Source organism: Nicotiana tabacum, chromosome 22 (genome assembly GCF_000715075.1).
Source record: "Nicotiana tabacum cultivar K326 chromosome 22, ASM71507v2, whole genome shotgun sequence".
In the NCBI taxonomy this organism is placed as follows: domain Eukaryota; kingdom Viridiplantae; phylum Streptophyta; class Magnoliopsida; order Solanales; family Solanaceae; genus Nicotiana; species Nicotiana tabacum.
In genome coordinates this window covers 36,222,053-36,235,771 of record NC_134101.1, presented here as the reverse complement: position 1 = coordinate 36,235,771, position 13,719 = coordinate 36,222,053, and the positions used below count along the sequence as shown (strand labels likewise).

Sequence of the window (13,719 nt, the reverse complement as noted above, 5' to 3'; positions counted from 1 at the left end):
TACGCTATTTTCCCATAAATTAAAATACAAAATTTCTAGAAATTGCTTTCTAAAACCTTTTTTTTTTTTCAAAAGAAGAATGGAACTATTATCAAGGAACTGATCAACCTGCATTTTGATGTAGAAATGCATATATGGTCCCAGCCCACATGGTGATTGATATTTTTTCTAATTTCCACCAAGCTAAGTGTCAATTCTTTGTGACTTTTATATGGGAAAGGACAATTAAACAACTAAAGTACCATTCCCATTTCCCACCGTAACGTATTAATCACGTTTAGATTTTTTGTAAATTTTAAAAAATGAAAACTCATACTGTCTCGTTCCAATTTACGTAAAACTGTTTGACTTGATACGAAATTTAAGAAAAAATAAATTTTTTTGGAATTTGTTGTCATAAACAAGTCAAAAGGATTCCAGAATATTTATTTGTTATAAAAGCCTCTCATTAAGGATATAATTGTAAGTTTATGCTAAATTATTTCCAAATTTAGAAATGAATCATTCTTTTTAGAACCGACCCAAAAAAAAAAAAAAAATTGAGTGGAATAGAAGGAGTAACAAAAAGTCAATGATGGAATTAGTGCGGACCCTTGTTTAGAAATTGGAACCAGAAATTGACTCATACAAAAAAGAAAAAGAAAAAAAGAAAAAAGAGAGACGTGCATAAACAAATATTTTATGTAATGAAAATTATGAATTATGTCTTTCCAATCAATTCCTAATAAATAATCAATTTAATTAAATGGATAGGATTTCGCATGTTTGATTTTGATGTAGAGGAGTGGGAGGCCTCACCTGTAGGTCCCAAACGTAAACTCTGCCAACAACCCTATTAATAACGTTGCAATACTAAATAGTACAAGAAAAATTACAGGACAAAATAAAGAAATTGCTTAAGTACTCCTTATGATCTAAATATTTGTGTTTTGCCAACTTGAATTTGTTTAATATTTGACGTTTAGAAAAATACAAAATCATTTATTACATGCCTTCAAATCTTACCTTTTGTTCTTTAGTAGATTGTTAATTAAGTGATATACTTAAATAAATAAACAACAGAGGGAGTATAATTTTATTTCAAATGCATTAATCAAAGTCTTTTATCAATCCAAATATATTACTATATAAAATACTTTCACTAACATTTTAATTTATTGAGTTATAAATCAAATTAGAAGAGTACTATGTTTGATTAGAAGTATCAGATGACAAATGACAGCTCACACAAATACATAATTGCGATTTATGTTGCAAAACGTATTAGAATTAATCTTAAAAATTAGGTAGGATTCTGAACCTTATTAATATCCAAGAGATCTACTTCTTTGTTTTCTTTATGTTTCCACCCACAATTCCATATTTCACAGAAAATATAGTAATACCATGTGAAAATAAGAAAAGAAAACCGAAAATTAGACTCGCTTGTGAAATGAATGCAAACACAATGTAGAACTAGCACCAAACTTGTAGTTTGATTTACGAATAAAATTAGGTGGAAAATACAATACATAAATTATAATTTTAAAAAAATCAGTATAGGATATTTTAATGAATATATATTTTTTCCGGATATTTCGTTAATTGTTAGAAATAAAATACGATTTATAATATAAAAGTTCATACTTTATCTTTATTTTTAATTAAATAAAAAATAGAAAGATGGAATTAAGATTATTTTTTTCTCGTAAAACTAATTCCCTATAAAATTATTAAATTTGACATAAAATAATACTACCAAAATTATAGTATAACATTACATCAATATTGCTTATATTGAAAAAAAATGCCATATAGACAAAATAGGAAAAAGAAACGAAAGAAGAAAACGTTGGAGTTGTTTGTGTTATGGGCACAAAAAAGGAAATAGCCAAAAAAAGAAAAAAAGGACTGCCGGCTCTATTAATAGACCCATGACCATCTTGTCAGAAAAACCAATCATCTTCGATGTTTTAGTTAGTGCCACGTATTAAAACGTGGGACCCACTTCATTCAAAAAAACTCCTACGCCTGTTTGGTTCCACATTAAATTAATTCAAGTAGGAGTGATGAAATTATACATTTTTCGAGAATAATAATGAGAAATAAATGGGAGATTTTTCTAATTATAATTTTTTCCTAGCGTCGGGAAGGTTTGAGTAAGAAAAAGGTCCCGGATGAAAAAATCAGCACTTCTTTTATGGACTTATCATAAATTTTCACGAATAAGAATGAGACGGTATAAGTTACGGTAGAGTCGGATCCAACAGTTCAGTTATGAGTTAACTTTTATTATATATATGAATTTTCAATACAAAATTTATCAAAATTGTTGTAAAAAATTGAGTTACGAACCCACAACTCAAATAATGTGGTGGGTTGAAATCGAAATTTTGAATACATAGAATTCAAATCCTTGATCAGTCTATAAGTTACGAAACTAATTTTGTACCAGAGCAAATACTAGTAGATCCGTACTTGCCATCATACAAATAATTATGACTTTCACTCACGCATATTTCTTAGTACATATATATAATTTGAAATGAAGGAAGGTGACTACATTGTGAGAACTTTTTATTTTGCCAGATTCAAGTAAATGATGGTAGTTGATTAAACTTTTTACTTAGTCCATATGAGACTTTCAAAGTTATTACTATAAAAAAAAAAATCTTCTTTTCGGGAGAAAAAATACAAGCAAGTAAGGATCAAGAGCTACTTCCAACTTCCATGGCTATATATGTATTGGTAAAATTCGGTCTTAATGGCCCGTCGTATAATGACACATAGCAGAAATGGTTCGGTACCTAGAAACATGAAAGCCAAAGCCGGGAGCTGAAAAACCACGATGGGGGTCGTCCATTTGAACAGAAAAAGTGACCGTAAGGGATTCGCCAGGAAATATTCGGAACAAACTAGATACCTTCGGTGCCAAACGCCGATATATTCAAGATCTTCCTGAGATCATGGCCCCCGTCCGTCACGCCATCATGGTTATAGCCAAAAAGGATTTCACTATCAGTTAACCACGCACTCAGCGTACGAGCTAGAAACTCGGAACGATCACATTCCATTTTAGCTATAAATAATTTACTTTGTTCACTTGTAACTAGCATTCTAGATTATAAATACTATATTATACATATCTCTCTATAGAAGTATCATCACATATATATCTCCGAAGGATTGTATTGTGTTCTTGTATAGCCGCTTCAAAGACCGACGTGCAATAACAATTACTTAATTTATCTGTTTTGATTATCATTATTACTTTTTATTTTATGCAAAACACTTTGAATAAATCTATTTGCTAGTGATCCTAAAATATAAATTTAAATATTAATTCTAAGATTAAAATTTGGGTTAAACTTAAAAGATAGAGATTAGAGTGTATGTAATTGGTCAAGTAAAAGCCGGCCAAACTACTCCTACTACTTTATCCTTTTAGATGACCAACTTCACCAAGACTTAGTCATGCTCCAAAGTATAGTTTGTAATTTTAGAAGAATGATACTTTTTTCAAAAAATAAAATAAAAATGTTACAATGATTAAGTGTTATATTTCTACAAAATAAAATTGAGAGAATGAAGTAGAGTAGTAGTGAATAGCATGTCGTAGTCGAAATACAAAGCAACAGCCTACATTTCTTAAATACACTTCCATAAATAAATAAAATAAAAATTCAGTAAAGGGACAAAGCCCCGTAAATAATACTGAAACTGGTTTGAATCTTTCTTTCAACACAGAGAAGAAGTCTTTTTTTGGCCTAAACCCAAAATCCCCTCCTCTTTGTCCCTTTCTCTCTCTTCTCTCTTCTCTTTCTCTCTCTCCTACATTGTACATTGCGCGATCTCTGCAATTCCAAAGCTAATTTGGTTTTTAAACTATCTGGGTCTATCTCTGCTTCTATATTTCCTCTTTCCATCTTTGTTGATTTCAGGTGCCCATTTCTTCTCATTGTTTTTATCATTCAAGGAAAAATGTATGACTTGTTTGAGCTTTTTCTGTGTTGGATCAATTGTTTTACAAGTATGTTAGTTTTCGTTTTGTCGGTTAATTTTTTGTTATGTTGTTAATTTGTTATATTAATGTGCTTAATTAGCTGCAACTTAGCTGAAATTTTATGTGGTTTTTGCTCCTTTTTCTTTATTTGCTTTTAATTTTTTAATTATCGTATTCTGGGTAAATGAGAAGATTTTTGCAGCCATCAAGTTGGGTAAAGTGGATTTTGATCGTTTCAATTTTCCTATTTTACTTATTGATTTTTTATATTTTTGGGTTGGTCAACATTAAATTTGTTTGTGATTTGGATAAGCTAAATCTGCGGTAATTTTAGTTTTCCCTAGATATGCTCTTGCAGGTCTTTTTCTCCAATTTACTTCGTAAGTTGACTAAAATGTCAATTAAAATTTTTCTATGCAATTGGATGGGTCTTAAACAATAAATAGCATTTTTATAGGGATGTTATTTTGTTGAATCTTGGTGTCACTTACATTCTGCTGAGATTAATGTGTGCTTTTGAGGTTAATGTATCATCAGGAATGTTGTTTGCTGGAATTTTTCAGCTTTTGAGTTATGGGCTTGGTCTGTCTATTTCTTGTTTGCACTTGTGTATTGTATATTATATGTTAATCAAGTTTTTTGATTGGCAACTCAAACCTCAGGGGAAGTTGAAGAGGGTCTGTTCCCCTATTCAGTCGAGCACGATTCTGTGCACGAGTATCAACCCTTCAATTTTCCTGGTGAAAGCAAGTGGTAACAATTGTTTTTGAAACATATAATGTGGGTGTATGACTGATTTTGATTTTCATTGGGAGGAAAAGAATGGCACGAGGCAGCATAAGGGCAAAGATTCAATGGAGCAATCTGTATACATTTGGTTGCTATAGGCCACGAGCTGATGAAGAAGAGGGTCCTCATCAGCTAGGTGCCGGTTTTTCACGAGTTGTCCATTGCAACCAGCCCTATCTCCATGAAAAGAAACCTCTTAAGTACTGCACAAACTACATATCGACCACAAAGTATAATTTCATCACATTCCTACCCAAGGCCATATTTGAGCAATTCAGACGTGTTGCTAACTTGTATTTCCTCATGGCTGCTATTCTGTCAGCCACAACGGATCTTTCTCCATTCTCACCTATCAGTATGATAGCTCCTTTGGTCTTTGTTGTCGGGTTGAGCATGGCGAAGGAAGCATTGGAAGACTCACGGCGGTTTATACAAGATATGAAGGTCAATCTGCGAAAAGCTCGTCTACATAAGGAAGGTGGTGCGTTTGGTCCCAGGCCATGGATGAAGATTCGTGTGGGAGACATTGTGAAGGTGGAAAAAGATCAATTTTTTCCGGCTGATTTACTTCTTTTATCATCCAGTTATGAAGATGGAATTTGTTATGTGGAAACTATGAACTTGGATGGAGAGACAAACTTGAAGGTAAAAAGAGCTTTGGAGGTTACCCTACCATTGGATGATGATGAGGCTTTCAAGGAATTCAGAGCTACCATAAAATGTGAGGATCCCAATCCTAACCTTTACACTTTTGTGGGCAACCTTGAATATGATCGTCAGATTTATCCTCTTGATCCTACTCAGATTCTCCTCAGGGATTCAAAGCTTAGGAACACGGCATATGTCTATGGAGTTGTTATATTCACTGGTCATGACAGCAAAGTTATGCAAAATTCTACGGAATCTCCTTCGAAAAGGAGTAGGATCGAACTACAGATGGACAAGATAATTTACATCCTCTTCAGCCTCCTTGTCATGATATCATTTATCAGTTCCATCGGCTTTGCCGTAAAAACAAAATTCGACATGCCGAACTGGTGGTATATGCAGCCTAAGGACAAGAACAAGAATACAACTGATCCAGACAGGCCTGAGTTGTCAGGCATTTTCCATCTGATCACTGCACTAATATTATATGGTTATTTAATTCCTATTTCCCTCTATGTTTCTATTGAAGTAGTGAAGGTACTACAGGCATTGTTCATAAACCAGGATATTAATATGTACGATGACGAGACAGGAACTCCTGCTCAAGCACGGACATCAAACTTAAATGAGGAGTTGGGGCAGGTTGATACCATCCTCTCGGATAAAACTGGCACTTTGACATGCAACCAAATGGACTTCTTAAAATGCTCCATTGCTGGTACTGCATATGGGACACGAGCCAGTGATGTAGAACTTGCAGCTGCAAAGCAGATGGCAGAGGACCTTGGTGGGCAAGATCTTGAAATTTCACAGAGACGGTCATCAGAAATTGAATTAGAGACGGTTGTCACTCCTAAAAATGAGATCAGGCCTGCAATAAAGGGGTTCAGCTTTGAGGATAGCCGACTTATGAAGGGGAATTGGATAAAGGAGCCAAATGCAGATGTGATCATGCTATTCTTTAGGATACTTTCACTGTGTCATACTGCGATTCCCGAGTTAAATGAGGAGACTGGAAGCTATAATTATGAAGCAGAATCTCCTGATGAAGCAGCATTCCTTATTGCAGCTAGGGAATTTGGCTTTGAGTTCTGTAAAAGAACTCAATCAAGTGTTTTTGTACGGGAGAGAGATCCTTCTTTTGAAGATCCCAATGAAAGGTGAGACTGCCTAAATTGTTGCCAGTTGTTTCAAGAATTACACTACCCTTGTAGTATATTACCAACTTACTCTTGATCTGTTGTCTTTAGGGAATTCAAAGTTCTCAATCTACTGGACTTCACCAGCCAGCGAAAGAGAATGTCTGTTATTATTCGGGATGAGCGGGGCCAGGTTCTTCTCTTGTGTAAAGGAGCAGACAGGTCTTTTTTATTTTTTTTTTTTGACAATTTTTAAAGTTAGTCTCTATTTTGTATCTACTTCGGTATCCAGTGAAGTAGGTCATTGAAGAGGCTATTGTGCTATAAAATATGCTGTTAACATGCCTGTAAATTCCAGTCAGTTTGTCTAGTTATTACTCTCCATTATTACAAAATATGCTGTTAATATGCATGAAAAAGGAAATTCTAAGTTCTTATTATCACCTTACCTTGGCTAATTGTTTAGTCATAGATGTGGCGTATGATGACCTTTCTGATGTAAAATTTTGGATGATATGCTGTTTTTTGGATTATGCAGCATCATCTATGATAGATTAGCAAAAAATGGAAGGAGATTTGAGGAAGCTACCACAAAGCATTTAAATGATTATGGGGAAGCAGGGTTGCGTACTCTTGTGCTTGCCTACAAAAAGCTGGATGCAACAGAATACTCTGCATGGAATGAAGAGTTTACTAAAGCAAAAGCTTCAATCAGTGGTGATAGAGATGCCATGCTTGAACGTCTATCTGACATGATGGAAAAGGATTTGATCCTTGTTGGTGCTACAGCTGTGGAGGATAAACTACAGAAGGGAGTATGTACTTTATGCTCCTCAAGAATCTGAAGTATATCTATTCTGACATAGTAGCCTTTTTTGACTATTTCACATCTATCCTTTTCATCAGGTTCCTCAGTGTATAGATAAGCTGGCCCAAGCTGGTCTCAAGATCTGGGTTCTGACAGGTGACAAGATGGAAACAGCCATCAACATAGGGTCTGTCTCCCGCTCAGATATATCGTCTGCCATCTCTTTCTTACTTGTTTAGTTATTGGATTTGAGCTGGTAAATCACAATTCCTGTTTCCATGTAGGTATGCATGTAGTCTACTTCGGCAAGGGATGAGACAAATATGTATAGCGACTACGAACGAAGATTCAGTGGAACGAAGCTCTGAACGGGTTGGTCATTATAAAACAAGTTTATTAAGTTGTTACTTGTATTATTATTCATGTCCATCTCTTTATTTATTTATTTATTAGAATTATTCATGGCCATCTCAATTGCTCTTTCACTGATCAGGCTATAAAGGAGAACATTTTGATGCAAATCACAAATGCTTCTCAAATGATCAAGCTTGAGAAGGACCCACATGCTGCATTCGCCTTGATTATCGATGGGAAAACTCTAACATATGCTTTGGAGTATGATATGAAGCATCAATTTTTGAATTTAGCAGTCGATTGTGCATCTGTCATTTGCTGCCGAGTCTCTCCTAAGCAGAAGGCCTTGGTAAGATATGACATATCAATATCTGATATGTGAAATCAAATTAGCCTTTTCAATTCTAGCCCAACTATTCATCCGTGAAATTGGTCATATTTACATTTATTTGTATCAATTTGGATCTCAGGTTACTAGATTAGTAAAGGAGGGAACTGGTAAAACCACCTTAGCAATTGGTGATGGTGCAAATGATGTTGGGATGATCCAAGAAGCGGATATTGGAGTTGGCATTAGCGGTGCAGAAGGAATGCAGGTTGGTGATAAATCTAGCTTGGCAATTTGGTGTTCTTAATATACTAAAAGATTTTTACATTTTCCTTTGGACAATTTTTTTTTAATACTGCATTTAAAAATTTGTTAGAGAAATAAGATCAAAGGGGTGCGACACATATACATTTTATAGTATACAAGCTGATTTGAAACAACATGATACTGGGTTCCAGGATTACCAAAGTCAATTCCTTAGTGCAATTTTGTTCCCATATTCTAAGAGCTGCAATTAACACGCAACGTTGACACCCAGGTATCACGGCTTGGAGTCCAAGTTGTCAAAATATGTTCACTTAACATCTTCAAATGAAAAAAAAAAATTTACTTCTCTAATTGGATTTACGGAAATCAAATAACATATAATGAATTGCATATCGGGGACCGCTTTGAGATTTAATTACTTATGACAGTGGATCAGGTGCTGCAGCATTAACTCGAACTCACAACCTCTTGGTTGGAAGTAGAGGGTGTTCACCACTAGAGCAACCCACTCTTGTCTAGGGCGTATAGATTAACTATAAAAACTAGGGCCTATAGCTGACCATTTGATAATGTGTCACAAGACCACTTAACAAAACTTCAGGCCTAATTAGCCAAAAAATGATTTTTCTGGAGACTTCTGGAAACCACTACTCTTCCTGTTGAACTGTAGAAAAACAGTATGTCAAGAACCTTTTCCCTGTTTGAATTTCTTGCCAGAATGATCTGACAAGAAAAACAGAGTGCATTTCTGAGATATTTTTTGTACGCTTCTACTGAATATATATCTCCCAGGGATAACCTAGTATCATCTTTCGTAAAAGCTAGCCAGATTAACATAAGCCGTCTGATCCAAGGAACAGTAGCAGCTGGGATGGAGAATCTTTCCTAATTGAGGAAGATGATTGTAAATCTATTTGCTTAGTAGATTGCTGCACATTGAAGTTCACTGAAAAATAGAAAGTGATCTCATCGGAAGATATGTTATGTCATACCAAACACACCCTAGCTCGCCTGTCTTTGTCAAATTAGCTCTGGTCAATTTAGATTACTCCGGTTGATTGGTGAGAGAGCTAACTTATTTAACTGAAATGGTAGAATATTCAAATAGATTCGCTCATTTTTTCATGATGATTTTCAAATAATTATACAACTGTAGATTTCATGTTACTTCTGGAAAACAAGTATGAGTAATGTATTATCTCCATGTAATAAATTAAGTCTTGCATTTCTTTGATCTATGTAAGTTCAAACTACCAAGTAACAAAAGCTTTTATGTTCTATTCCCTATGGCCTTGGACGAGGTTTCCCTGGTTTAACTTGCTACCTGTTGTCTGCATAGATTGATTAGCCTAAGTAGGATCTGGAGAATATTTTCTAATTTGGAAAGATTACCCTAAATCCATTGTCCCAAGTAGATCATTGCTGCATTTATAAGTTAAAAGGATCAATAACAACTCATATTTGCTTTCCAGTTTTTTATACATTAACTCACCCATTTTTAAAGTTTGGGATGCCGGATTACAATGATTGAGGAATAAAACAAGGCTACTATCCTCTGCAAGCATATTTTGCTCTTGGATGCTGTATTTCAGCTTACTTGATTTTCAACTTCTTGCAGGCTGTGATGGCTAGCGATTTTGCTATTGCACAGTTTCGGTTCTTGGAGAGGCTTCTTGTTGTACATGGGCATTGGTGCTACAAACGAATTGCTCAGATGGTAGTAACTAGGAATCTGTTTCATTTTATTGATTGAAAATGATCACAATTTGGATTCTTGACATAATTCCCATACTTGTCATGTTTCATCTAACTTGCTGTGCATTCTGCATGCAGATATGCTATTTCTTCTACAAAAATATAGCATTTGGCCTCACACTCTTTTACTTTGAGGCTTTTGCGGGCTTTTCGGGACAGTCTGTCTATGATGATTCATACATGATTCTGTTCAATGTGATTCTTACCTCACTGCCTGTGATCGCGCTTGGAGTATTTGAGCAAGATGTGCCTTCTGAAGTTTGCTTACAGGTGAGTCTATTCTCAATACCCTCTTTTATAAGATTGACTTGCAAAGTAACCTCCACTGAACAATAGTAATTTAAACCGTCATGCCCTGTGCAGTTTCCAGCACTGTACCAGCAAGGGCCCAAAAACTTGTTCTTTGACTGGTATAGAATATTCGGTTGGCTTGGCAATGGTGTCTATACCTCCCTCATTGTTTTCTTCCTCAACATTATCATCTTCTATGATCAAGCCTTCCGTGCTGAAGGCCAGACTGCTGACCTGACTGCTGTGGGTACTACGATGTTCACCTGCATTATCTGGGCCGTTAACTGCCAGATTGCACTCACGATGAGCCATTTCACATGGATACAACATTTTCTTATCTGGGGAAGTATTGCTACTTGGTACCTATTTCTTTTGATCTATGGTATGCTAGCACCAGATTATTCTAAATATGCCTTCAAAATCCTTGTGGAAGCTCTAGCTCCTGCTCCAGTCTACTGGTGTACCACCCTTTTAGTAACTGTTGTCTGCACTCTGCCCTACCTTGCGCACATATCTTTCCAAAGATCATTCAATCCGATGGATCATCACATTATTCAAGAAATCAAATACTATAAGAAAGACGTTGAAGATCATCATATGTGGAAGACAGAGCGGTCTAAAGCAAGACAGAAGACCAATATCGGGTTCACAGCTAGAGTAGATGCAAAAATTAGGCAGTTGAGAGGGAGGCTGCACAAAAAGTATTCCTCAATGGGTCCCCAAATTGAGTCACCGCGTGCATAGCTGTGCGTTACTGATTTTCTTTTATTTTTTTGGGATTCTCCCCCTTGACAAAGCAGAATTTAGGGTTTTTGCCATTTGCAATTCTTTTGCTGGCCCTTTTTGACTTGATTTGTAAAATTATTTGTGCAGTATAGGGAGCCTCAGTTGAGGTCATTCGTTAGTTCCAAATTAGTGTGCACATTGTATTGTACTGTATTCAAGTGATTCAAGTACAGTTTGGGAAAGTAGCCAATACATAGTTTTTCTTTATTATTCTCATATGGTTTGTATACTCTTTTTTCAAACAAGTTCTGGAAGAATTTGCTCGCAAATGAGAGCATGGCAGGATTTTGGATGTTTGCAAATGCGAACACTGATCTTGCAATTGCGAGATCGGAGACCAGTACCAGAAATTGCAGAACACCAGCTGAGTTCTAAGTCTAAACCACTCCGTAGCCTGTCCGAAACTCACCCGAGCCCTCGGGACTCTAAACCAAATATGCACACAAGTCTAAAAATATCATACGAACTCGCGCGATCACATCGCCAAAATAACACCTAGAACTACGAATTTAGCATCAAATCAAAGGAAATTTTAAAGAAAACTCATGAACTTCTAATTTCACAACCGGACGTCCGAATCACGTCAAGCCAACTCTGTTTTTCACCAAATTTGACAGATGAGTCATAAATATTCAAAGTCAAGGTCTTGTTCAGATATTGATCGTAGTGAACACAGTGGTCTCTGACCAGGACCACGAACCAATTTGGTTGAAACAACGCATTCTTTCTTTTTATTTTAACCGTATTGGATCTATACCGGGTTTTGGAACCAAAATACGAACCCGGTATCCAAAAAGTCAGACATTGGTTAAACATTTCAAAGTCATTAAGCCTTTAACTTTCAAATTTCAACAAAGTGCGATAACTTGAGCTAGGGACTTCCGAATTCGATTCCGGGCATACTCCCTAGTCCCAAATCACGATATGGACCCACCAGGACCGTCAAAATACGATTCCGGGTCCGTTTGCTCAAAACGTTGACCGAAGTCAACTAAAATGGATTTTAAAGATTTTTTTTTATATTTCTCAGTTTTTAGCATAAAAGATTTTCGAAAAAACACTCGGACTGTACACGTAAATCGAGAAAGGTTAAAATGAGGTATTTAAGGCTTCAAAATGTAGAATTAGGTTCTAAATCATAAGATGACCTATCGGGTCATCACACTAAGTGTTCCAATTCATTCCGAAACTTCCCCGACAAATCACATAATTATAATTGAACACATGATAAGCAGTAAATGGGGGAACGAGAGTGTAATACTCAAAATAATCGGTCGGGTCGTTACATTCTCCCCCTCTTAAACAAACATTCATTCTCGAACGGGTTTAGAGTTATACTTGGAGTCTCAAATAGGTGGGGATATTTTCTCTGCATCTCCCGCTTAGTCTCCCAGGTAGCTTCTCCGACTGGCTGGCCTCTCTACTGCACTTTCACTGAAGCTATGTTCTTTGATCTTATCTTTCGAACCTGCTAGTCCAAAATGGCCATCGGCTCCACATCATAAGTCAAATTATCATCCAACTGCAATGTACTAAAATCGAAAACATGAGACGGATCTCCGAGATATTTCCGGAGCATAGATACATGAAACACTAGATGAATACCCGATAGACTAGGCGGTAATGCAAGTTCATAAGCCACCTCTCCAATCTTCTTAAGTATTTCAAAAGGCCCAATATACCTAGGACTCAACTTGCCCTTCTTCCCGAACCTCATAACACCCTTCATAGGCGAAACTCGGAGTAGTACCTTCTCTCCTACGATGTAAGCAACATCGTGAACCTTCCGGTCGGCATAACTCTTCTGTCAAGACTACGCTGTGCGAAGTCGATCCTGAATCAATTTAACCTTTTTCAAAGCATCCTGAACTAAATCAGTACCTAATAGCCTAGCCTTATCCGGCTCAAACCAACCTACCAGAGATCGACAGCGTCTTCCATATAAAGCTTCATATAGAGACATCTGAATGCTTGATTGGTAGTTGTTATTGTAAGTAAACTCTGCAAGCGGCAGAAACTTATCCCAAGAACCCCCAAAATCTATAACACAAGCGCGTAACATATCTTCCAATATCTGAATAGTGTGCTTGGACTGCCCGTCCGTATGAGGGTGAAATGATTTACTCAACTGAACCTGTGTGCTTAACTCTTGCTGCACTTCTCTCCAAAATTGTGATGTAAACTGCGTGCCATGATCTGAAATGATGGACACCAGCACACCGTGAAGGCGAACAATCTCGCGGATATAAATCTTAGCCATCCGATCCGAAGAATAAGTAGTACCAATAGGAATAAAATGCGCGGACTTGGTCAATCGATCCACAATCACCCAAACAACATCAAACTTCCTCAAAGTCCGTGGGAGTTCAACTACGAAGTCTATGGTAATACGCTCCCATTTCCACTCCGGAATATCAAGTCTCTGAAGTAATCCGCCCGGTCTCTGATGTTCGTACTTCACCTATTGACAATTTAAACACCGGGCTATAAACCCAACTATATCTTTCTTCATCCTTCTCCACCAATAATGCTTCCTCAAGTCCTGGTACATCTTAGCAGCACCCAGATGAAT

At 36.3% G+C, this 13,719-nt stretch overlaps 1 protein-coding gene across 2 annotated transcripts; it reads left to right on the top strand.

Moving 5' to 3' along the window:
• The first annotated feature begins 3,670 nt into the window (after positions 1–3,670).
• On the top strand, positions 3,671–11,363 carry LOC107825666 (putative phospholipid-transporting ATPase 4). 2 transcript variants are annotated; one of them, XM_075243711.1, is made up of 11 exons: positions 3,671–3,920; positions 4,645–6,579; positions 6,670–6,780; positions 7,097–7,373; positions 7,465–7,553; positions 7,663–7,738; positions 7,860–8,069; positions 8,191–8,316; positions 9,934–10,032; positions 10,149–10,340; positions 10,434–11,363. In XM_075243711.1, exons 2-11 carry the CDS (start codon positions 4,805–4,807, stop codon positions 11,103–11,105), a joined length of 3,627 nt encoding a protein of 1,208 aa, XP_075099812.1. In that variant the 5' UTR covers positions 3,671–3,920; positions 4,645–4,804; the 3' UTR covers positions 11,106–11,363. The 2 variants fall into 2 exon arrangements, with proteins under 2 accessions (XP_075099812.1, XP_016508033.1); XM_016652547.2 differs by having other exon boundaries at positions 7,651–7,738.
• The last annotated feature ends 2,356 nt before the right edge of the window (positions 11,364–13,719 follow it).

Coding starts and splice junctions, on each gene's coding strand:
- LOC107825666 (XM_016652547.2), top strand. CDS start 4,805: ATGGCACGAGGCAGCATAAGGGCAAAGATTCAATGGAGCAATCTGTAT. Junction 6,781..7,096: donor TTGTGTAAAGGAGCAGACAG/GTCTTTTTTATT, acceptor TGGATTATGCAG/CATCATCTATGATAGATTAG. Junction 7,739..7,859: donor TGGAACGAAGCTCTGAACGG/GTTGGTCATTAT, acceptor TTCACTGATCAG/GCTATAAAGGAGAACATTTT.